Consider the following 25,493-nt stretch of genomic DNA (forward strand, 5'->3'; position numbering starts at 1 on the left):
TGGACCTATTTGACAAGTTTAATAAAGTTTTGGGACATAGTATAATTTTATAAAAGTTTTGGGACCAAACTATAATTTTACAAAAAATAGTTCACTGTAGCAGTCACTGTAGAAAATGACAATCCGACATCTTGATAATGGCTCGCCGACATCAAACAGAATTGAAGATTAGTCTCTAGACACTAACGTCGATCCGACATCTAAATAATGGCGATCCGACAATTTAAAAATTCAGCCCAACGGTCATATTGACTATTCAAAACGGCAATCCGATATCTAGTTAACGGCGATCCGACAATGTGCAAAAAGTCAATAACAGCTAGTTTTTAGCTCCAACTATAAATTAGCTCAATCAAATTCAAACTTTAACGATTCCAACAATTATTATTGAGCAAAGTCTTGGGCAAACAACATTCATTGAGCCTTAAATTCTTATATTCATCTTGTTTACTCACACTCTGGATCTTCATTTGTAATCAAACACATTGTGTGAGAGAGATTTGTTTTGTAATATTCTTTAAAATCAAATTGAGTGATAGTATGTGTTGGGATACACTTGGGGTTAAGAGATTGGGGATAATCTCTTGTTGTAAAGGTTTATTGACACCTTAGAAGTCAAGTATAAGCATTTAAAGCCTTGGAGGCTTGCTTAGTGGAATCTTCAAGCCCGGAAAGCTTGGAGGCGTGGACGTAGGCAAGGTTGGCCGAACCACGTAAAAATCTCCGTGTTTGAATCTCTCTTTCCTTATCTTTTTATCTTGTGATAAATTTATTTGTTAATTGCTTTAAATTTGTTTTAGATTTGCATTGAGTTTTGCTTTAGAATTGAATATTTTTTAGAATCTCAATTCACCCCCTCTTGGGTTGCATAACTAGAATTTCATCACACGCACTAGCAACACCCAATACTGGTTTAATACACTCTCGACATCGATTTGAAGGGCGTCAACTGTGTGATTCCAACTAGAGCAAGCCATCTTCTTCCCGAGTCCATCGAGTCACTTCACAATCAATGGTTTCACCCAAACAATTACACTATCACAACCTTCAAGATCGCCACCCGTACTTCTCCTGGTTCCCATCGTTGACAGCTTCATAATCACTACTTTTCAACAAGTGCAATAGCCCAGTGAAGGATCATACTGTGTTTGGTTTCAAAAACTTCGCTATTTCAATTAATTGTGGCTTTATTTGAACAATTAATTTCGATGTTATATTAATGTATTATTGTAATTTTATTTGAACAATTAATTTTAGTTATATTTTGAAATTTTAAACGTATTATTGTAGCTTTATTTGAACAATTAATCTCGATATGCTATATTTTGAAACTTTCAATATACTGTTTTAGTTTTATTTAAACAATTAATTTGTTTAAATTTTATTCAATTTTAAATTTAATTGGTAGTAAAATTATTTTTATATTAGATTTTTTTTAATTTCATTAGTTCATGGATTGGGAAGAACTAAAAAATTTTAATTCGAAAACTAATGAGCAAAATGGTGAATTGGATATGGATTAAGTTAAATCTGCATCGGATCCGCATATATATGGATTGGATATGGATTGAGTCAAATCCGCATCCGATCCGCAGATGTATGGATTGGATTTGGATTGAGTTTAATCAATCCGTGAATTGGATTTGATTGAAAAAATATAATATGCAAAATTGTGGATTGGATATGGATTGATGTCTAATCCGTAAAATTCGATCCGCGAACACCCCTACGTGAATCTATCGTCTTCCTTTTGATTTAGACTAAAGCAAATGGATTCTAAAATAGATTAATTATTTATCATCAAGTTTGTTACAAAAATCTTAATTTTTTGGCTACATAATGTATCCATACAAAATATGTATATATTACTTCAATAGGCAGTTCTAACCAAATTTGATATACCTAGCCAAATTTGATATACCTTTCTTTGGCGCAATAATTTTACCATTTCAAATTAATTCTATAGAATTATAATGTGACAGTAATAAATTAAGGTAAATTTAATATTGTATTATAATGTGCTAAGTGTAAGGTTTAGATCAGACTATATATTTATGAACACAAAATCTTAATATAAGGTTGAGATAGCCTTTCTTGACAACCTCCATTATAATGAAAATATATAGTTTATATTACATTGAAAATTGTTTAATACAATGAAGATTTTTCATTGAAGATTTAATAATATTGTCATAGGATGTTAACACTAAATATTTTACCAAATATGATACAACTAAATATTTTACCAAATATAATACAACATAGTGTTAGCTTATAATAGTATATTTGCTTCAACCTAATGTACACAACTACATTTTGTAAACTATAAGAAAAAAGCATGTTAAAGTAACATGTACGTATGTTTAATAAATTGAATTAAGGTCATGTTCTTGCAAGGAAGTTCGTTACCGTATAATTTTTTTTATAATTTCTCAGAAGGAATATTCAGTTGAATTCTTTTGATTTTTTTATTTACAATTTATAAATAAAAGATGAAAAAAAAGTTGAATACAATTTATCACGAGAAGATAGAGTAAAATAGAGATTTTTTTTAAAGATCCTCTATATTATATTCATGTAACTTACAATCCACTCACTATTCATATGAGAGGGTTATAAATTACATGAATGTAACACAGCATTAATTTTTTTTAAATAGTTTTATTTTCTTTTCACAAAGAGAATAGACGGAGTGGTTTGCGTAGAGATGGGGCCCATCTCGTACGTCCATTTGACGAAAATCTTGTGATTAGAACTGGAGAAGCAATCATCATCGGACGCGTGGACAATGGATAGGAGTGAAGGAAAATGGGGCGGCTATTAAGTAAGTGTTTGTGGAGACTGACGAAAACGAAAGGAAAGACAAATAAAAGACGATGTCGTTGTAAAGCGGGAGTGCTTTTTTTTCATGAAAAAGGTATGATCATCATGATTAGTGAGCCCACGTTATGTCTCGTCGATGGGGTCCATGTTTTTCTTTTTCTTTTCTTTTTATTAAGAGTGGCTCTTAACAGAGCTAAGAAATAACAAAGCGGGGATAAACTACCCCATAAGTGTCTTGAGGCATAAACTGGAGCACCCCTTTAGGTGGAGAGTTAAAAAAATGAAGCCCTAACGAGATAGAACAAGCTAAAGTAGCCAAATAATCCGCGGCAAAATTAGCCTCCCTGTAAACATGATTAATCTCCACCCGCCAATTACGTCTGATGAGTTCTTGAATAGCACGAATGAGAGGAGAAAACTCATTGGAATTCACCATGTTGTTCTTCACATGTTAAGTAACGCAGCGACTATCAACCTCAGCATAAAGCCATCGGATCCCTTTATTCCACGGAAGAAGCAATCCTTGATAGAGACCCCATAATTCCGCCATAGTCACTGAACAAGTCCCTAGATTCATCTCAAAGCCAGCAACCTAATGACCATTGTGGTCACGAATTAGGCCCCCTGCAGCAGCTACACCAGTCACCTTACAGGCACCATCTGAGTTCAACTTACACCATGGCCAATTCGGAAGCGACCAACCAATCCATTTATTGACTTTTCTATTTGTTGAAACCAAAGAAGACCCTTGAAGCAAAATCACCTCCTCCATGCGAGCCTTGACATCATTAATTATGGATAAGCCGTCCATGGATAGTCCGTTCACCTAGAACTGGTTCCGCCAAAACCATAATCTCCATATCGCTATACCAAAGAAACAAATCCAGTTTCGGACTCCATAAATGCCATGCATTCTGGAGATTATTCATCATCCATTCTTTAAAAGAAGCTTGGAAGAAACGCTGCCTCATTGCTACTGGGATTACCCGATACCAAAAACCTGTCATAACCATGCAGTCTCTTAGAACGTGGAAGATATCCTCAACCGGGGCCCCACATCTATCACACTCCGTATTTATCAACATGTGCCGCCTTGCAATTTCAGCTTTGGTTTTCAACCGACCATGAAAATCTAACCAGATGAAGACTTTAACACCCTGTGGGCCTTGCCACTTCCAAGCCAACTTCCAACTAGTATCCTGTAAAAGATTATCCGGAGGACTGATAGCATAATAGGCCGAGGAGACCGAGAAATTCCCCTTATTAGAATGCGACCAATAGAATTGATCCGGACCTAACAAAACTGAGGATGGAAGTATTGACGCAATCTTCATGATGGCCGTGTTAGGAAGAAAATGATCAAATAACGCCCAGTTCTATTGCCCATTCGCTGCCACACAATGAGCAACCATTAAATGAGTTAGATGATCGGGAATAGGAGAAATGACCTGGCTCGCAAGGGGCTTATCCTTATAAACCCAGCAGTCCCACCAAAACCGGATTCTTTTACCATCACCAACAGACCAGCACACACTTGACATCGTATCTCGCCATATCTTACCAATAGCTTTCCACATATGAGATCCATATCGAGTCGGCAATGAAAGAGGGGGGTTGAAATTATTAATCCCATATTTGGTACACAGGACCCGAACCCATAGGCTATCCTTTGCTGAGATGACTCCCCAACTGAGCTTCATTAAGAGAGCGTTATTCATCACATTTAGATCCTTAAGTCCTAGTCCTTCATAAGCCTTAGGTTTGCACAAATTATCCCAACTAACCATACTCATCCGTTGCTGATTAGAATTTCCACTCCATATGAATTTCCTGCACGCCTTATCAATCTTTAGTTTAATTCCAGTGGGGAGGCTACTTGTTTGCATTGCGTAAACTGGGATAACTTGTAAAACTGTCTGAGCAAGAGTTATTCTGCCAACCAAAGACAGTAGAGACGCATGCCAACCCGATAGGCGCTTTTCAACTTTGTCAATAATGTTCTGCTATGTATGCTGCGAGACACGAGTATGCAGTAGCGGCAGCCCAAGGTACATACCCAAATCCTTGGTGACCAGCAACCCAAGTTCAGCCACAATTCTTTTCATGCTCCGAGCCAAAATATTTTTGGAGAAGAAAACTTGAGATTTAGTCTTGTTAACTTTAGCTTCTGAGCTCTGGCAAAAAGTACTCAAGACCATATTTATCACCCCAGCTTGCTCAATATTTACTTCAGCCAAGAGTAAGAGGTCATCAGTAAAAAATAAGTGAGTAAGAGGAGTACCACAACGAGCAAGTCGAATCGGTTGCCACTCCCCAGCAGTGACAGCTCTATTAATCCCATGGCTGAGCCTCTCTACACATAGGACAAAAATATATGGGGAAAGCGGGTCTCCTTGTCGTATACCTTGGGAGGGAACGAACTCATCAGACGCTTCACCATTCCATAATACTTTCATTGTAGCCGAAGTAATACATTCCATAATGATCTGAATCATATCTCTAGGCAGTCCCGTTTCCTGCAGCGTCTCATAAATAAAATCCCAGTTAAGTCTATCATACGCCTTTTCAAGATCCACTTTAATCACCATGAAACCTTTCTTCCCTGTTTTCTTACGCATGGAATGAATAACTTATTGGGCAATCACAATATTATCAATGATATGACGGCTAGGAACAAAGCTAGTCTGCTGAGGACCAATAAGAATCGGCATTAGTGTCTGCAGTCTGTTAGCCACAATTTTAGAAATGGTTTTGTAGGCCACGGTGCATAAACTAATCGGGCGATACATTTTTAGATTAACCGGATGATCAACCTTTGGGATGAGAACTAGAAGCGTATGTTAATTTCCTTAGGAATACTACCACTGCTGAAGCTATGCTTTATAAATCTACAGAAAGAGTTTCCAACGATATGCCATTGTGACTGATAGAAAATCGCGTGAAGGCCATCCACGCCAGGGGCTTTTAGTGGCTTCATGCTAAAAATAGTTTGCCGGATTTCATTATCCTCAATGGGAGCAGTGAGCCCTTGAGTAAGAGCTGCATCAAGAATAGGGAAGCAGCCCCTGATCGGATATGGTCAGAAAGCCAAAGTCTCACTAGTATAAAGAGCCGAGAAGAAAACCGTGGCGTGTTGCTTAATAATTTCATATCCACAAGCCATTCCCCATTATCATTCTGAATAGTTGTGATTCGTTTTCTTCTATGTCTGGCCAAAGTTTTTTGGTGGAAATAAGCCGTATTTCTATCCCCTTGGATAAGCCAATCTTTGCGAGATTTTTTAAGCCACAAAATCTCCTCTTGTGTAAGAATTTCCTCTAACTCCTTCTTCAGGTTGAGCTCTAACCTGACCAAACTTCGTCGATTATTATTTTCTAACACCTTTTGAGTCCCCCCAGACGTGCTAGGATCCACCGGTTGCTCTGAAAAATATTCCCAAAATGGTCTCTATTCCATACCAAGGCCTTCTTCACAAAATTATTAGTAGCATTTAAATACGGCAAACTATTAATCCAGGCATTAGAGACAAACTCACCAAAAGAATTGTCTGTAAGCCATGCAGCCAAGAAACATAAAGGTTTTTGTCCCCTAGCACTGCTAGCATCATTACTAAATCGAACTAAGATGGGTCTATGATCTGAAGAAATCTTTGGCAAGTGTAAAACTGCATTGTCTGGATACTTGTTTAGCCATTCTGCATTAGAAATAGCTTTGTCCAGCCTCTTCATAAGAAAACCACGAGACCAAGTGAAACAGGGTCCATGGAAATTTAAATCAAACATTTCATTCTGATTAAACCAACTCTTAAACAGACCACAAACCCCAGAAGTATATGTAAAGCCACCTTTCTTCTCAGCAGCACATAGAATGGAATTAAAATCACCTCCCACCAGCCACGGGCCATGAATCGTTCTTTGAAATTTCAAGGTGATCCCACAACTGCCTTCGCAAAATAGGATTAGGGCTTGCATACACCGCTGTGATCCAAGATTCAAGGATGTTATTCTTTGAAATTTTGAAATGGACGAATTGCCTGTGATTGAACAAGACTTCCACTTCAAAATAACCCCGCCATAGGATTCAGATTCCACTAGAAAAACCCGAAGCTTCAATACGATGAGAATAATCAAATCCGCTGCATTTAATAAAATCATCGGCTTGCTTCCCACTGATTCTAGGCTCCATTATAATAACCATAGAAGGGCCATAATTTTTAATAAGGGTATTAAAAGAGCGACGAAAGCCCTTCGAAGCAGCCCCCTGTACATTCCAAAAGAGAATTTGTATCTTCATAAGAAAAAAGTTGGAGAAAAGTAGAGTCTTACTGCAGTGGCCGAGATGCCTCTTCCGCTAGGTCCATATTGGACAGAAAAATTGGATAGAACACTCACACAAATAGCATAATGCACACATCGGGCTTGTTTACAAGGGCAAAAACTTAATTATAATTTTTTTTATATAAATTTATTTTATACAGACTAACGTGATTAAATTAAATATTATTTGTTTCATATAATTTATTTTTAGTAATTTATATTTTATCTAACCAATAAATTCATATCACATCGCTTTATATAAAAAAAAAATTTATACGAGAGTTTGTAATTATCATGATATCATTGTGACTTACAAACTAAAATGATTTAATTTTAATGATAGAAAACTTATAATATTTTTATTATTTTTATTAAAATATTATTTAAAAGTTATATTTATTATACATTATCAATTTTTACTTTTTTGTTGTAGTTTTATTATTCACAATAATTGTGATTTAAGGAGAACAATACCTTAATACCACACAAACTCCATTCACAATACTTTTGTTCATTCACGAATATTCAAGAAATTATAGGTATTTATTTTTTAAAACAAAGAAACAACTAATTTCGTTTCATCCCAATCAGATTAAGCAGATGTAAACTAATAGATGGACCATTAAACTTTCTTTATCGACAAGTCCGTGCAAAAAGGAAACGATTGTCGATGCATTAAGTATAGTACAAAGCATTAATATGATTTATTTTATTTTTAAACCATTAGTATATTCTGTTGGGTACAGAATCTATCGCAAAATTTCATTGGGATCCATGTGAAACTCGTGTTGGATAAGTCTTGACTATCGATTTACTGCTTAACAGTGAACAAAAGCTCAACCGAACACCGAAATTGGTCCAAATTTTTTATCCAAAATTGGGCAACCAAAGAAGGATGAAATTCATAGTATTATTAATTCTGTTGGCTTTTGTAGCAAAATTATGGCTAAGGGGATTTTGGGACATATCTCGCGAGGGTTATGTAGGGTCGTGTGCGTCCATACTCTCAAAAGCTTCAGGCTAGAAATGGAACGCTGAAAAGTTGAATATCGAGCCCAGGTTCAATGGCTCTATATCAGTGATAGTTTTGAAATTGGGGGCATTGAAAGAGCTGGTTTACAGAGGTCGTACAAGCAGATTTTATTTCATTTTTAGCAAAAACGAAGCTAGTCTTTTGTGGCCATCCGTATACTTAACTTGTGCAACAATGAGAAATGAAGGCAAATATTTAAAACTCAAACAGTAATAATGATTAGTCTGGATATTGGATTCCCATTTAAGCAAGAAAAGGCAACCTTCGTGATTGATACTAACTTGCGCTGAACATCGAACAACGGATCAGGTGGAAACCGAGGATCCAACATTTCATCAAGTTGCATCGGAAGATGAAGTTGAAACTGAGGAAAGAACATCTGATCTCTTGGATGCTTTTCCTTGATTACTTCCAACACTAACACTCCGAAACTGTACAAGTCGTATTTTTCTGTGATCTTGATTGCGTAAGCAAGCTCTGCAAGGCCAAGGAGAAATAAAAAAGAGAAAAAAAAAATGTTTATTCTCTCTTCAAAGATCTATGCGTACAATTAGTAAGCTTTTATATCTATGTGTTGCATGATAATATTCCTCAAAATGGCAACAAACGAATATTACAAGGCATCGGCAACGCCTTTTATCCCGTTCATTCTCTGACTCCAACCCACTTAACTCTTATGTGGCTGCATTGTTCCTCAGGATTATGGCCAAGCCACCCCTTTCAAGAAATTCATAAACTAAAATTGAATGTCATTCATGTTTTACAATGCCCTGATGTCGTATGATACGGGTTGGGCAAAACTGAACCGGAACCGAAAAAAATTCAGTTCCATTCGGTTTTTCTTTTTTGTTTCGGTTCGTTTTTTTTTTTAAGTAAAAAATCCGAATTTATAAACACCGAACCAAATTTTTCAACGACTTGTATCTCTGTCAAGGCCGCAATCTCGTTTAAGAATTCTTTAATTTTGATCAAGGGGCGGCTCAATCATATTTTAGGCCCTGGGCAAATTGTTTTAATTAGGCCTTTCAAAAACTTTGAGATAAAATGTATGTATTAATTTTATTAAAATTTTTATTTATTTAAAATTAGTTTCTCTAACTTTTGAGATGCATAATTATTAATCAAATTTTTATATTCTAATTTTCCTAACATATATTTCTCAATAGACAATATAGTTAACCTATTTAATCTTTCCTATGATATATTTGATGTTAAATAAGCTTTTATCAGTGGCCTTTTTGAGATTAAACTAACTTTTCTATTCTTCTCTTGCTTTTAAAGTTTTTTGTATCCTAATGTATATTTTTTTAGTAGACATATTTTTTTCTAGTGAAACAAGAGTAATTAAGCAAACAATTATGCTAGATAATTACAAGAAAACAACCTATGAACACAATAATATTTTTAAAAAGAAACAAAAACAACTGAATAACATAATTAATTAATAAGAGAATGGAAAGATAAAACCTAGAAATTTGAGAACTTTAACTTTGTTATATTGAGTCTTTTAGTAGCAGTGATCAAGGAATAATAAAATAATTGTTTTTTTTTCTTAAGTGAAAAGTAGGGTAGAGAAAGTAGTTTTTTCACCAAAGTAATAAAGGTTTCATGAATTTTTTTTATTGGATAAAGATATTAATAGATAATAATTTAAAAAATGTGGCTTTTATAGAGTTTTAGACGAAATATATGGAGGAAATAAATGGGATTAAAATTCTTAATTATAATGTTAAAAGGTGACTTTGTAAGGATTTAGTAGTTTGTTTATGGAAAATATAATTATAAAATAATAATTAATATAAACAATTAATTAATAACTATAATTTAGGAATAAAATTAGGGGCCTTCATCTGTAGTGGGGCTCTAGACAATCGCCTAAGTTGCCTAGTTGATCAAATATAGGACATCAACTAACTCTGAAATGAAAAATTAAACATTCGGAAAAAAAGATTAACTTGGTAGAGGTCTTTATAAGAATCAAATGAAAATTAAATCATTCAACCGAAATTCACAACCAAATTTTAACTACCAAAGTTGTTATCACAACATTGGCGATTCTACGAAGTATAAGCCATTAGAGCATTCAAGACATTTGGCGAGAGCGATAAGTTCCTTCAAATCGTTTACTCAAAGCTAAGACAAATCATCCCCCCCCCCCCCCCCCCCCCCCAAAAAAAAACTAATTATTAGTGGTTTATCTGATTTTTGGTTAAATCATAAGGACTGCATTGCAAATTATCCTCAATTTTTAATTCCTTTTCCCCTATCTATTCCTTTCTTTTAACATTTAATTTAACATTATCAATAAGTAAGAGCCACCCATTAATTAATACAGTGGTACATACTTTCAAGTTTACATTTGATGGGTTCACCTCTTTGTACACGTCGCAAGAAATTATTTTTTTAATTATTACAAACTGTCTTACTAATCTTGGTCTTCATTGTACAGACTCGATAGACTCCACATGTCCTCAAATGTGCTGATCACTGGCCCATGCGTTCTTTTATCTAAACCTCTAAGGAATGAGCAAACTTTATTTTATTTATAAATGAAAGAGTTGAGTACACCAGATACCAAGTATATATGGATGACGTAATAACCAACGCCTCCTGATTCTTGAAAACTAGACCAAACAATCTACAGCACATGAGAAAAATAAACCAAGCAAATTACAAGTATGCTTAGAAAATGAAGACTCAGTCAAGGCAGCTGAGGTTAAATCCGTAATTGTTGACTGACTATCTTCATAGTTGGTCTAGACTCCGGACTCTCATTTAAGCATGAAAACGCAACCTTCACGATTGATATCAGTTTTTCTTGAACACTGCGTGATGGAGCTGGAAGACGCGGGTCCAACATTTCATCAAGTTCTATATCCGTGTTGAGGGATGAAGATGAAATCGAAGAAAGAAAATCTCTTGGATGCTTCCCTTTGATCACTTCCAGCGCTAACACTCCAAAGCTGTACACATCGCATTTCTCTGTGATCTTCATTGTGTAAGCAAGCTCTGCGAGGTCAACGACCAAAAATATATATATATATATATTTACTCTGTTTCTGAGATAAATGTGCATAAACTAGTAAGCTTTTACAAGTCTACTGAATGTACTACATAATTTTTTACAACAATATCTAGGTACACTGTCTTGTTACCACACCCATAACATAAAAATATTCCTCAAAATGGCAACAAACGAATACTAAATACCTGGTGCAACGTATCCGTATGTGCCTGCAAATTCAGTCCAGTTGGACGAGTCTGGCTTCAGAAACTTAGCAATTCCAAAGTCTGCAACATGAGCTTCATATTCCAAATCCAGCAACAAGTTCTTACTTGATAAGTCTCGATGGACGATCGGAGGAAAGCAGTCATGGTGCAAGTAAGACAAGGCATCAGCTACGCCTTTGATCGTATTCATTCTCTGACTCCAATCCAGTTCTTGTGCTGCTGCATCACTGCTCAAGATCGCAGCCAAGCTACCCCTTTCAAGAAATTCATAGACCAAAAAAGAGTGTCGGGCATGTGAGCAAAATCCATAAAACTTCACAATGTTTCGGTGTCGAGTCTCTGTCAAGGCCTTAACTTCGGTCAAGAATTCTTTTTGATCTGCAATCTGATCACATGGGAGTGGTGAGTGAAATTTCTTAACAGCTACGACTTGCCCAGAGGGTAGTTCAGCTCTATAAACACTTCCATGTCCACCATTTCCAATGCAATACTCTGCATCAAAATCATTTGTTGCTCTAACAATTTCATCATACACAAGTTTCCGATCAAAATTCAATATAGAAAACAATCCCTGAGGGTTCTGGTTGCTACTTTGTCGGTCTCCTGAGTCTGAATTCTGCTTTCGAAGAATGAAAATTGCTATCAACGCCATTGCAACAAATAGTGCTCCTAAAACTGGGAACACTATCGCTAACCACTTGGCGCCAGAATTTTGCTTGTGTGACGAGAAAACTTTGCATGGTTGCATTCCTTTCACACCTCCACACAATCCCTTATTCCCCTCTAACGCTTCCACTGGGGCATTCCGAAATGCTGTGCTATTTGGAACTGGGCCTTGCAATTGATTATCAGAAATGTCAATGACTGATAGACCGCGCATTCCCTCAAAGCAATGTGGAATCGAACCAGAGAGATTATTGTGGGAGAGATTCAACTTTTCCAAGGTTTTCAAACTGCATATTTGAAATGGTATCTCTCCTCCGAAGAGGTTATGACTTGCATCTAATTCTGAAAGTTGAACTAGCTTCTCCAATTCCTTTGGCAATTCTAGGACAAATTGGTTGTTGCCTAAGCCCAAGTAGTGCAATTTCTGGAAGTTGCCGAGACTTTCTGGGACTGAATTGTTGAACCTATTAGCAGAAAAGTCGAGGTATTCAAGTTCAGTGAGTGAGCCGATTTCTGTAGGTAGACGCCCTGTCAGTTGATTCCCTCTCAAAATGAGCTTGGTTAGAGAATTTAACTTCCCAAGTTCCTTCGGAATCTCCCCAACTATATGATTCAATGAAAGATCGAGTGCTTGTAGTTGAGACGAGTTTCCAATCTCACGCGGTATACCTCCAGTAATGTTATTCATCGAAACATTGAGAGTGCCTAATTTTGGGCATTTCCCCCAATTAGACGAGATTTCACCGTAAAAATTATTGTGGCTGAGATTTATGAAAGTCAGGTTAGGATAAATGCCCAAAGCTTCTGATATATTTCCAGTAAGGTTGTTTCCATCAAGGCGTACTCGAATTAAGCGTGTGCAATTTCTCAAGCTTTTAGGGATTGTTCCTTGAAAATGGTTGTTAGAAACACCAAAATATTGTAGTGCTCCACCTCGACAAATATTGTGCGGTAAATAACCTGTAAAATGGTTGTTACCCAATCCTAGCCTAGTTAACACAGGAATGTCGAGGGAGGGAGGAATGGAACCGGATAGGTTGTTATAAAGGAGGACTAGTTCTTTTAGGTTGGTCAAATTACTAACAGATGGTGGAAGAACCCCCTTAAATTGATTTTGGTCCAAACAGAGAACGCTAAGAGACCTCATATTTCCTATTTCATCTGGAATGGAGCCAAAAAGCTTGTTTTTAGACAAACGTAAAGTTGATAAACTGGTTAGATTACTAAAGGAAGGTGGAATGTGACCGGTGAGTTGATTTTCATTCAACTGTAAATCAATAAGGGACTTCAATTTTCCTAAACTTGACGGGATAGAACCAGAAAGTGAATTTCCATAGAGGTATAAATAACTCAAGTTTCTCAAATTACCAAAAGAAAGAGGGATTGGACCACTAAATTTATTAGTGCTCAAATCTAATTGGGACAAATTTTTCAAGTTTCCAATGTCAGGAGGAATGAAACCAGAAAGTGAATTATCATTAATAACCAATCGATACATATGGCTCAAATTTCCTAAAGGAGAGATTGAACCGTTCAAGTAGTTAGAGTACAAGTAAATATCCTCCATAGAACTCAATTGGCCTACTTCTGGTGGAATTGAGCCATCCAATTGGTTAAGCTGAATGTGAAGGACCTCCAAACGACTCAGAAGACCAACCTCTGGTGGAATATTTCCAGAAAATTGATTGGATCCTAAATAAAGATATCTGAGATTCGAAAGGTTACTAATTGGAGGCGGGATAGTACCAAAGAATCCATTCCAGGTGAGATCAAGATAAACAAGATGAGGAAACGATGAGAAAGAGAAATCATGAAGCGTACCGTTTAATCCTACATTTGGGAGGCTGATGTTGACGACTCTTCCAGCATCATTGCAGCTGATTCCGGACCAAGAACACGGGTTTATTTTGGATGAAACATTGGTGGCGTCGTTAATCCAAGAAGAAAGGAGAGATCGGTTATGGTTTTGAAGGCTGGCTTTCCATTTGAGAAGAGCATAAGCTTCTTCATTAGAATCAGAAGAAACAGGAAGAGAAAAATTTGACACAAAGAATAGGATCAAGAAAACAAGAGAAGAAACTACTGTATGCAAAGTGAGTGACCCCATTGGTATCGAAATGGAACATTGGTTCAGAAAACAAGCATAACGGGAGCCACATTTATAGACACTATACGAAAAAAATTGGGTTGGCTATTTGGAGTAAACTAGTCAAAGCGTCAAGTAGAGTTTAGTGAAAACACAAAGAAGAAAAAACGAAGAAAATTCGGAAGTCGACAAACTAGAATTAGGTCTTTTATTTTTTTATACTTTTATTCACTAAAAGAAAACAGGGCACTTGTGAATAATTAAAATTTTCACAACCTTAATTTACTAAAATGTTAAAAACCATTCATTCACTAAAACTTTGTAAATTTAATTTGTATGCCTTTTCTTAAAAGAAAAAAATATTTAATCCGAATCACCTGTAGGGATCTTATATCTGCTATAGAAAGCACACAGTTTCTTGAATTTATTTTTATTAGTTTTTAATCTTCGATAAATTTTTAATAACCTTATTTCATCACCGATGTTCAATCATTACAAAAAAAAAAAGGCACACGATTGAATGGTAAAAATTATAATCCATCTAAGCTCCCATAGCCTAGTTAAGATCGATTCCCCCCACACTGGGGAAGCTTTAATTTTTTTTTGCGTATAGGATGGGATGGGGTTATGATATGTGAAATGGGGAAAAAATAAGAAAGAAAAAGTTCAAACGTGAATTGTGCTTCTGTGTAGACAGGCATGATTATTGGTGCACATGGCGTGCCTGGAAAATGTTGTTCTCTTTTGAGAAACGTGAAACACACGGAATATGTTTAATGTGAGTTCATCCTTATTTCTGTCAAAGCCGGTGGCTGTCAAAGCCTAACTTCAAATTGGCTTTGACAGCCGGCCAAAGAAAGAAACAAAAGAGAAAGAAGAAAAAGAAGAAAGAAAGAAGAAAAAAAAAATGGGAGGTGCGGCCCAAAGAAAAAAATAATAATAATAAAAATAATATATAATTGATTAATAGTGCCAAAACTTTCTCTATAAATAGAAACGAAGAGAATGAGCAAATTCATTCCATTAAGAGAGAGCAATTTAGCATTTTTGAGAGAGAGTTTAGAGAGCTTGAAATTATAAGCTCTTGTTATGGTAATTTGAGAGTTTGGGTATATTGAGGTTTTGGGAAGTGAGCTAAAATACTACAATACTTGTAACTCATTTTTACTAGTAAAATATTTCTTTTTTGTCTTCGCCCATGGACGTAGGTTAAAAGCCGAACCACGTAATTTATGGTATTCTCTTTTGTGCTTATTCTTTATTTTTCTTCCAATTTTATTTTAGTTGTGATTCTGTTTCACTCACCAATTTCCTAATAATTTCCGTATCACTTGTCTTAAGACGATTTCAGATTCATTCTTCCGGTCTAAGTTGGAAACTTGGTATCAGTAACAAATAAAGATGCATTCGAGACTTGTTTAATGGAAAAAAATAGCGAAACCCTCATGCTGTTTGAGTAAATTAATCGAACCCTCCCACTTGATTTTTTAAAATATATTCAAATTCTCTTGAACGTCAAACTGTTTTGATGATCTCACTATTTTACCTTTGGTACTGTTTTACCTTTGGTATTTGTTTGATACTTAGAAGATGAATATCTTTAATAATTTAATTAATTAAATAATTTCTTAAATCGTAATAATTAAAAATTAACTGCAAAATTATTTGAAAAAGTAAGGGAATTGTCATAGTTTTTAAATTAATTCTCAAAAAATTTCGGAATTCTTCAGAATTAATTTAATAATTAAAAGCAAAATACATATACATATACTTTTTTTTGGAGAAAATAAGTTGAGCATAAACAATAAAAATAGTATATGTAAATATATTGTTTCAAATTATTTTATTCTTCAAAAAAAAGCTATACACACACACACACGTATGTATGTATATTAATTTTGCATTTAAATCTTTCTTATAGATATAGCTATATATTGTATTTAAAATTTTCCCTTGATCACTTGCAATACTAACACTCCGAAACTGTACACGCCATATTTTTCTGTGATCTTGATTGTGTAAGCAAGCTCTGCAAGGTCAAGGACAAATAAAAAAAGAGAAAAAAAATGTTTACTCTCTTTTTAAAGATCAATGCATATAAATTAGTAAGCTTTTATAACTCTATAGAATGTGTTACATAATAATATTCCTCAAATTGGCAACAAAATGCAAATGAATATTAAAAGGCATCGGCAACGGCTTTTATCCCATTCATTCTCTGACTCCAGCCCACTTAACTCTTTTGTGGCTACATTATTGCTCAATATTATGGCCAAGCTACCCCTTTCAAGAAATTCATAAACTAATTGAAAGTCAGTGATGTTTTACAATGCTCTAATGTCGTATCTCTGTCAAGGCCTCAAACTCGTTCAATAATTCTTTAATTTTGATCAACCATCCACATTGATCAAATATAGGACATCAACTAACTTTGACATAACAAAATTAAACTGTTGTGCGCGGAATGTGGAATCAAGCGCACCAAATAATTATTGAAAAATAAAGGACACAAAATTTACGTGGTTTGGTAATTAAACCTACATCCACGGAGGCAAGAAAGAATAATTATTTATTTAACAATTAATAGAGTACAAATATTTGAGTAACGAATCTCACTTCCCAGAAACCCAAATATACCCAGTACTCTCACACTCTGCAGGAAAGATAAATTCCCCAGACACACTTCTCTCAAAAGCTTAGAAACTTATAAGCTTAACAATTTTGGGATGATAAACAAATGAAGAATGCTTAGCTATTTATAGGAAAAATGTTGGCACTATTCATGAAACAAATATCAAGAAAAAAACCGCGTTCAAAACGCGTCCAAACTGCATTCAAAACGCGTTCAAACCGTGTGCAAAAAATCTACACGGATTTGACTTGACTTTTCAACAAATCTCCACCTCAGCGAAAATTTATCCAAATCTGAGCCGATTGATAATGATCCTCCAAACTTCATCCCTCACATGATCCTCAAAAAGATCCATATTGGCTGCATCTATCCGACTGCCTACGTACCCAAAGGTTGGGATCAAGCCTGCCGTAGTTCCTGTTTCCCAAGGAAATGCCTCAACATAATCGAAGGATCTGAATTAATTTCAAGCAATGTTGAAACTTAATTCCCGAAATCACCTTTGTCAACATGTCTGATGGGTTATCTCTGGTATTGATCTTCTTTAATAACATATCATCGCTCTCGATAATCTCCCTCACATAATGATATTTCACATCTATGTGCTTCGTCCGAGAATGATACGTCTGATTCTTTGCAAGGAATATCGCACTTTGGTTATCACAAAAGACCTTAATGTTCTTTTGGATCTTTCCAAAATCACCCAACAAGCCTCTCAACCATATAGCCTCCTTGACAGCCTCAGTTGCTACCATATACTCTGCTTCCGTAGAGGACAGACCAATTGTCGATTGCAAAATCGACCTCCAGCTAACCGGACCTCCACCCAATGTGAATACATAGTCCGTTGTTGATCTTCGCTTGTCAATGTCTCCAGCGAAATCAGAATCACAATACCCAACACATTATTGACCACAATCCTTTTTGAACAATAACCCAACATCAACTGTCCCATACAGATATCAGAGAATCCACTTTACCGCAAGCCAGTGATTTTTACCCGGATTGTGCATATATCTACTAACTATGCTCACTGCTTGAGATATATCGAGCCTTGTGCATACCATAGCATACATAAGACTACCCACAACACTAACATATGGAACACGAGCCATGTAATCACGCTCCTCTTGAGATGTAGGACATAAAGAAGAACTTAATTTGAAATAAGGAGCTAGAGGTGTACATACCGGTTTAGTTTTGTTATCCATATCGAATTTTTCTAGCACTTTCTTCAAATAAGACTTTTGAATCAACCATACGCTCCCATTCTTCTTGTCTCTACGAATCTACTTCCTAAGTATTCTCTGTGCATCACCCAAGTCTTTCATCTCGAACTCAGAAGTCAACTACTTCTTTAATCTTTTGATCTCATCTCTATTCTTTGAAGCTATAAGCATATTATCGACATAGAGTAACAAATAGATGAAAGCTCCACCCGGTAGTCTTTTAAAGTAAACACAATGATCGTGTTCACTTCTGGTGAATTTCTGCCCTTGTATAAATTGATCAAATCTTTTGTATCACTGCCTAGGCGATTGCTTCAGTCCGTACAAAGATTTAATCAACCTACACACATGATTCTCCTTTCCAACAACTTTGAAACCACAAGGCTGAATCATATAGATTTCCTCCTCCAAATCTCCATGTAAGAACTTCGTCTTAACATCCAATTGAGCCAACTCTAACTCATTTTTTGCAACTAAAGCAAGTAGGATACAAATGGAAGTATGTTTTACAACTGGAGAGAAAACTTCATTGTAGTCAATACCTTCCTTTTGAGCAAAACATTTTGCCACGAGCCTTGCCTTGTATCGAGGAGTTGTTTGATTCAAAGATCCTTGCTTTTTGGTGTAGACCCATTTATTGCCAATAGCCCTTTTCCCCTTAGGTAACTTTACAAGTTCCCAAGTCTGGTTTTGATGGAGAGATTTCATCTCTTCCTCCATGACTAACTTCCATTGATCACTTTCACTGCTACGTAATGCTTCACCGAAAATTTTGGGGATGTCATCATTAATAACTGGAAGTGCATAGGCTACCACCATATCTTTAGTAAGTCATCTGGGTTTCTGTATCTCTCTTCTTGGCCTCCTTGTTGCTATAAAATCATCATTATCTACATCATCAATTGTTTCTTCATTTTGTGGGACATCAGAAGAAACAACCTCTTCTTCAACTCTAGGTGTCACCTCCATAGTTGAACACTTCTTTGATGTAGAACTAACTGGTACATATAAAGTTAATTCAAACTCCACCCGCTGCAATACCTTTGTGGTCTTGTTCTCCACCTGCTGAGAACCTGAAGCTTTTATCATTGAAGCTTCATCAAATGTGACATCTCTGCTACACACAAACTTTTTGTCTTCGAGATCCCAAAGCTTGAAGCCCTTTACTCCACCTTTGAATCTCATAAAGATAGCTTTTCTAGCACGAGAATCCAGTTTACCATCTTTGACATGATAATAAGCTGGACACCCGAATATACGAAGGGAATCATAGTCTTGTGCATGCTTTCCAGACCATATTTCCATAGGAGTTTTACCTCCAATTGCAGCAGAAGGCAACCGGTTTACCAAGTGAGTTACATAGCTCACAGTTTCAGACCAAAACTTTTTATCTAAACCAGCATTAGATAACATACACCGTACCTTCTCCAGTAAAGTACGATTCATACGCGCAGCCACACCGTTCTGTTGCGGAGTATGTCTCACCGTGAAATGTCTTTTAATACCCTCGTTCTAGCATACTTGCAAGAATGGATCAGAAGTATATTCACCCCCATTATCAGATCGTAATACTTTGATCTTTCTACTAGTTTAAATCTCCACCAATTTCTTCCATTTCACGAAAATCTCTAGAACTTCATCCTTTGCTCGCATGGTGTACACTCACACATGTCTAGGGAAATCATCAACAAATGTAACAAAATAATGGCTTCCACCAATTGATGCAATCTTGGTTGGTCCCCATACATCACTATGAACATATTCAATGATCTCACGAGTATCGTGATTAGCTGTACCGAACTTGACCCTTGTTTTCTTGCCTACTATACAATGCTCACAGAAATTTAATTTATAGGTTTTGGTACCTTTTAAGAGTCCCTGCCTCATCAGAGTTTGCAAAGATTTCTCGCCAACATGTCTCAGTCGTACATGCCATAGCTTGGTGGTGTCACTGTGCGCCTCAATAAAATTTGCTTCATCAGTTGTACCTCCCTTCAAATAGTACAGATTGTGACATCGAAGCCCTTGCAGAATCATCATAGCCCCATGTGTAAACTTCATTATACCATCTTCAATGGTAACCTTGTAGCATTTAGCTTCCAAAGCACCCACAGAAATTAGATTTTTCTTTAAAGCTGGAACAAATCTAACCTCTTTGAGTTCTCTAATCATTCCATCAATCATCTTGAGTCGAATTGTTCCTATCCCCATTGTGCGACAAGGTTGATCATTCCCCATCACAACTGCTCGGATTCTAGATTACAAAAATCTGTAAACCATTCCTTAATGGGACACAAATGATAAGTTGCTCCAGTATCAAGTATCCACTCGCTCGAACTAGCCACATATGTTGCAGGAGTAATACGTAGTGAATAATCAGAGCCCTCATCTTTCTGTACCATGTTTGCTGCTGCTGGTTTCTTCCCATCTCTCTTTTGAGTCTTTGGATAATCTTTCCTCCAATGGCCCTTTTCATGACAAAAGGCACACTCGTCTCGAGCTATATTTCTATTTCTCGATTTGAATCGAGAATTCTTTCCACCACGCTTATTTTGTTTCTCCTTCGCCTAATCTCTGCTCATCAAAGCTTCAGACGATGCTCATTCAAAATTTTTATCATTATTCCGAATCTCCAAGTTAGTCAATGCTGTGCAAACATTTTTTAAGATGATCACGCTTTTCCCATATATCAAGGTAGTCAGAAAATGGCTATATTCCTCTAGTAGTGAGTATAACATAATCATAGCCTTGACTTCATCCTTAATATCTTCATCAAGATTCTTCAAATCAGCAAGTAACTTTTTGAATCTTGAGACATGATCGTGCATTGACGCCCCATGCTTCATTCGAAAGCCATATACTTGGCTCATTGTATGAAGACAATTTTCAGGACTTTTCAGTAGGTACTTGTCCTCCAATGTACGCCACAAAGTCACCGCACACTCCTCATCTTTCACCAAGTATTTCACCTCCTTGGTCAAACAAGATCTGATCTGACCACAAGCTTTCTCGTTCATACGATCCCAAATTTCTTCATCATACAAGTGTCTTTTATTTTTCAGAACAACATCAAGATCGATTTGAATAAGGGCATCCATAACTTCGCTCCTCCACATGTTGAAGTTGATTTTCCCATCAAACTTTTCAACATCGATCGTTTGACCTCCTATAATAGGTGCTGAATAGCGATTTGACAAATTTCGCATTTCACCTGAAGTGTCTCCTGAAATAGTCTCGGTAGATCTCTCCCCAATTCTGGAAGTTTCACCTTCTACCATTTTCTCAACGAACTATTTCCACATGAAAAACAACCTCTATGATGTTAATTTCGCGTGAATAAATGCACCAGGAAAGTTCCCAGGAAACTGGACGGGAACTTAGTCCCAATTAAAAACCAGAATCCTTAGACTCTTATCGCCTTTTTTGACAGAACTTTCCTACACATGCAAAAATACACACTACTTACAATAGACTGTCTCTCAAATACAAATGGTCGTCTCCACCGTATTCTTGAATAGTACCGTATACGTGAATAGTACTATATACGTGAACAGTACCGTATACGTGAATAGTGCCATATATGTGAACAATACCGTATCCCCCAATTACAAACCATCGGCTCTGATACCACTTGTTGTGCGCGGAATGCGGAATCAAGCGCACCAAATAATTATTGAAAAATAAAGGGCACAAAATTTACGTGGTTCGGTAATTAAACCTACATGCACGGAGGCAAGAAAGAATAATTGTTTATTTAACAATTAATAGAGTACAAATATTTGAGTAACGAATCTCACTTTCCAGAAACCCAAATATACCCAGTACTCTCACACTCTGCAGGAAAGATAAATTCCCCAGACATACTTCTCTCACTTCTCTCAAAAGCTTAGAAACTTATAAACTTAACAATTTTGGGATGATAAACAAATGAAGAATGCTTAGCTATTTATAGGAAAAATGTTGGCAGTATTCATGAAACAAATATCAAGAAAAAAACCGCATTCAAAATACGTCCAAACTGCATTCAAAACGCATTCAAACCGTGTGCAAAAAATCCACACGGATTTGACTTGACTTTTCAACATAAACATCCCGAAAAAAAGATTAACTTGGTAGAGGTTCGGTATAAGAATCAAATGTAAATTAAGTCATTCAACCAAGATTCACAATCAAGTTTTAACCATCAAAGTTATTATCATAACATTGGAGATTCTACAAAGTATAAGCCATTGAGCATTCAAGAGAATTGGTGAAAGCTAGAAGTTCCTTCAAATCATTTACTCAAAGCCAAGACAATCATTCCAAAACTCTTTTTAAGAAAAAAAAAAAAAGATCAAAGCTACTATCCTGATGAAAAGTAATTTCAAATTCACAAATAAGAAAAAATATTGGTACCAAAATATCAATTTATCAAGCCAAGAAATGAACTCGCCTAGCTACCACCACGGGAATCGGCGAATGGATTAGGATATGAATCCGAAAGAGATGAAATTAATCGCTTCATAGAAGTGGGTTTCTAAGAAGTCGATTTTGTGTTTAGTGCAGCACGGTTAATGGTACTAATTATTACTGGTTTATCACAAGGACTACATTGTAAATTACCCTCAACTTTTAATTTTTTCCCCCATCTATTCCTTTCTTTCAACATTTAATTTGACATTATCAATAAGTAAGAAACACCCATTAATTAATACAGTGGCACACACTTTCAGGTTTACATTTGAGGCGTTCACTTGTGGCAAGAAATTATTTTTTATTATTACAAACTGTCTTACTAATCTTGGTCTTCATTGTACAGACTCCACATATCCTCAAATGTGCTCATCACTGCCCCGTACGTTCTTTTAACTAAATCTCTAAGGAATGAGCAAACTGTATTTATAAATGAAAGAGTACACCATACACCAAGTATATATGGATGATGTAATAACCAACGCCTCATGATTCTTGAAAACTAGAACAAACAAACTACAGTACATGAGAAAAATAAACCCAGCAAATTAGAAGTGTACTTCGAAAATTAAGACTCAGTCAATGCAGCCGAGGTTAAATCTGTAATTGTTGACTGACTGTCTGCATCGTTGGTCTAGACACTGGACTCTCATTTAAGCATGGAAAAGCAACCCCCATGATTGATATCAGTTTTTCTTGAACACTGCATGATGAAGTTGGAAGACGCGGGTCCAACATTTCATCAAGTGCTACATCCTTGGTGAGAGATGAAGATAAAATCGAACAAAGAAAATCTCTTGGATGCTTCCCTTTGATCACTTCCAACACTAACACTAACAGCTTTAATTGATTGAATTGAAAGTGAAGGACCTTCAAATGAGTCAGAAGACCAACCTCCAGTGGAATTTTTCCAGACAACTGATTGGATTGTAAAGAAATGTAGCTGAGTTTCGAAAGGTTACCAATTTGAGATGGGATGGTACCCAAGAATCCATTAAGACTGAGATCAAGATGCACAAGCTGAGGAAACGATGAAAATGAAAAATCACTAAGCGTACCACTTAATCCTGTATTTCTGAGGCTGATGTTGATGACTCTTCCAGCGTCACTGCAACTGATTCCAAACCAAGCACACGGGCATATTTTGGATGAAACATTGGTGGTGGCGTTAGTCCAGGAAGGAAGGAGAGATCGGTTGTGGCTTTGAAGGCTGGCTTTCCATTTGAGAAGAGCATCGGCTTCTTCATTAGAATCAGAAGAAACAGTAATTGAAAAATCTAGCAAAGAAAATAGGATCAACAAAGCTAGTGAAGAAACTACTTTGTTCATGTTTGTTGACCCCATTGACATTATAAAACACAATAAAACAAAGTAAGATAAACCAAAATGTGTTAAAATTCAAAATTAAGATCATTTGAGGACTCTCAGCTTTCAAAACATACAAATTAACAACGGTGCAGAAAACAAGCATATAGGATGCCAAATTTATAGAAACCACATACAAGAGCAATTGAGAGGTCAACAATTCAATGCATCAATTGATATTGTGGAAAAGTCTTCCAAGATCAATATATTAAAATTAGTAGAAATGCTAAAGAGAGAAAGCAGTAATACTGTTTCTTTCTTGATATATATTAGTACTGCTCTAAACTTATCCCAAAAATGGTTCATTTTGTCGCAGTTCTGTCAAATCAATCTTCGTATCGAATGCATCTTCTTCTACGTCAATGTACAACTTGAAGCTGTCCGTCTACTACTTGTTGGTTAATTAACTTGTAGGGCAAATTTCTTTGGTACGGTAAATGAGAGTAAGTTAATCTGATTAATTTAGCTTGGTGTCACAAAACTGTATTCACGTTGCGTCTTCAATGTGCAATTCATAAAATGTTAAAATATCTAGCCTTTTCCGCTAAAGCTAACAAACTGTTAGATTAGTGCTCAAATATTTTTCTCGGAGATTCTTCTTATTTGGATAGCAACAATTCAGAAAATGTTAAAACGCTAGGGCATTTCCAATAAAGCTGACAAACAATCAAGAAGAATGATAAAAGTTTTTCCACAAAGATTCTTCTCTCTCTCTCTCTCTCGAAGAACATGAGAAGTCATCCTACGAAATAGAATAAAAAAATATTTGTGGTCAAGATTAATGGACAAATTGTCTTAAGGTTTTTTTGGATCCTATTGTACCGAACAAACTTATTTACTGGGCTTTTGTCTCCCGAAAAATCATGCCAGTAAATGAAAGGAAAATAACACACCGTTTGGGATTGTCTTTTCGCTACCCTTTAATTTTGTCATTATATGCCTCTTTATTAAGTTACTAAAATTTTTTTAATATAGGTTAAAGTCTAAAGAATATGATTTTCATTTCCGGAAAAATCATTGGAGTTATTTGGAGGAATGCCACCGAGTTATTTCTATTGTATTTAGGGGGGGTTTGGTATGCCAAATTTGGTACACCAAATTTATCCCCACGCAATAAACCCTTGCCAAACATACGATAAGTTTTAGGGCATTTGTGAATTATTAAAATTTTCAGAAAGTTAATTTACTTAAATATAAAAAATTAGTAATTCACTAAAATTTTGTAAATCTAATTTATTACGGCTTTTCTTTAAAAAAATTAATCCAAATGACCTGTTAGGATCTCACATCTGCTACAGAAAACACGGTTTCTTGAATTTATTTTTACTATGTTTTTTTGATAAAATTTTAATACTTCATTTCATCATCAATGTCCAAAGGGGGTCTTAGGTCTTAATGCCCTTTTTAAAATCTTGATGGTGTTGGTGATCATTTTCTTAAGTTTTAGAGTGTAGATGTCCTTTTCTCGAAAAAAAGAAAAAGAAAAAAAAGGGAGAAAGTTTAAACGTGAATTGTGCTTCTGTGTAGACTGGCATGATTATTGCTTGGAAAATGTTGTTCTTTTTTGCGACAACCGACGCACATGGCACATGTTTAACGTGAATTCATTTATTTCCATGTCACTTGGCTTATTAATTTTTTCTTCCAAACACACTGATTA

At 35.8% G+C, this 25,493-nt stretch overlaps 1 protein-coding gene across 2 annotated transcripts; it reads right to left on the reverse strand.

The window, feature by feature from the left end:
• Positions 1-10,696: 10,696 nt before the first annotated feature.
• Positions 10,697-14,216, reverse strand: LOC112496727 (MDIS1-interacting receptor like kinase 2-like). 2 transcript variants are annotated; one of them, XM_052435961.1, is made up of 3 exons: positions 13,891-14,038; positions 11,383-13,775; positions 10,697-11,181 (listed from the first exon to the last, which is right to left on the reverse strand). In XM_052435961.1, the coding sequence occupies exons 2-3, from the start codon at positions 13,634-13,636 to the stop codon at positions 10,889-10,891; spliced, it is 2,547 nt and encodes an 848-aa protein (XP_052291921.1). In that variant the 5' UTR covers positions 13,637-13,775; positions 13,891-14,038; the 3' UTR covers positions 10,697-10,888. The 2 variants fall into 2 exon arrangements, with proteins under 2 accessions (XP_052291921.1, XP_052291920.1); XM_052435960.1 differs by having other exon boundaries at positions 11,383-14,216.
• Between the last annotated feature and the right edge of the window lie 11,277 nt (positions 14,217-25,493).

This window comes from Citrus sinensis, chromosome 3 (genome assembly GCF_022201045.2).
Source record: "Citrus sinensis cultivar Valencia sweet orange chromosome 3, DVS_A1.0, whole genome shotgun sequence".
In the NCBI taxonomy this organism is placed as follows: domain Eukaryota; kingdom Viridiplantae; phylum Streptophyta; class Magnoliopsida; order Sapindales; family Rutaceae; genus Citrus; species Citrus sinensis.

Coding starts and splice junctions, on each gene's coding strand:
- LOC112496727 (XM_052435960.1), bottom strand. CDS start 14,176: ATGGGGTCACTCACTTTGCATACAGTAGTTTCTTCTCTTGTTTTCTTG. Junction 11,182..11,382: donor ATACGGATACGTTGCACCAG/GTATTTAGTATT, acceptor TTGACCTCGCAG/AGCTTGCTTACACAATGAAG.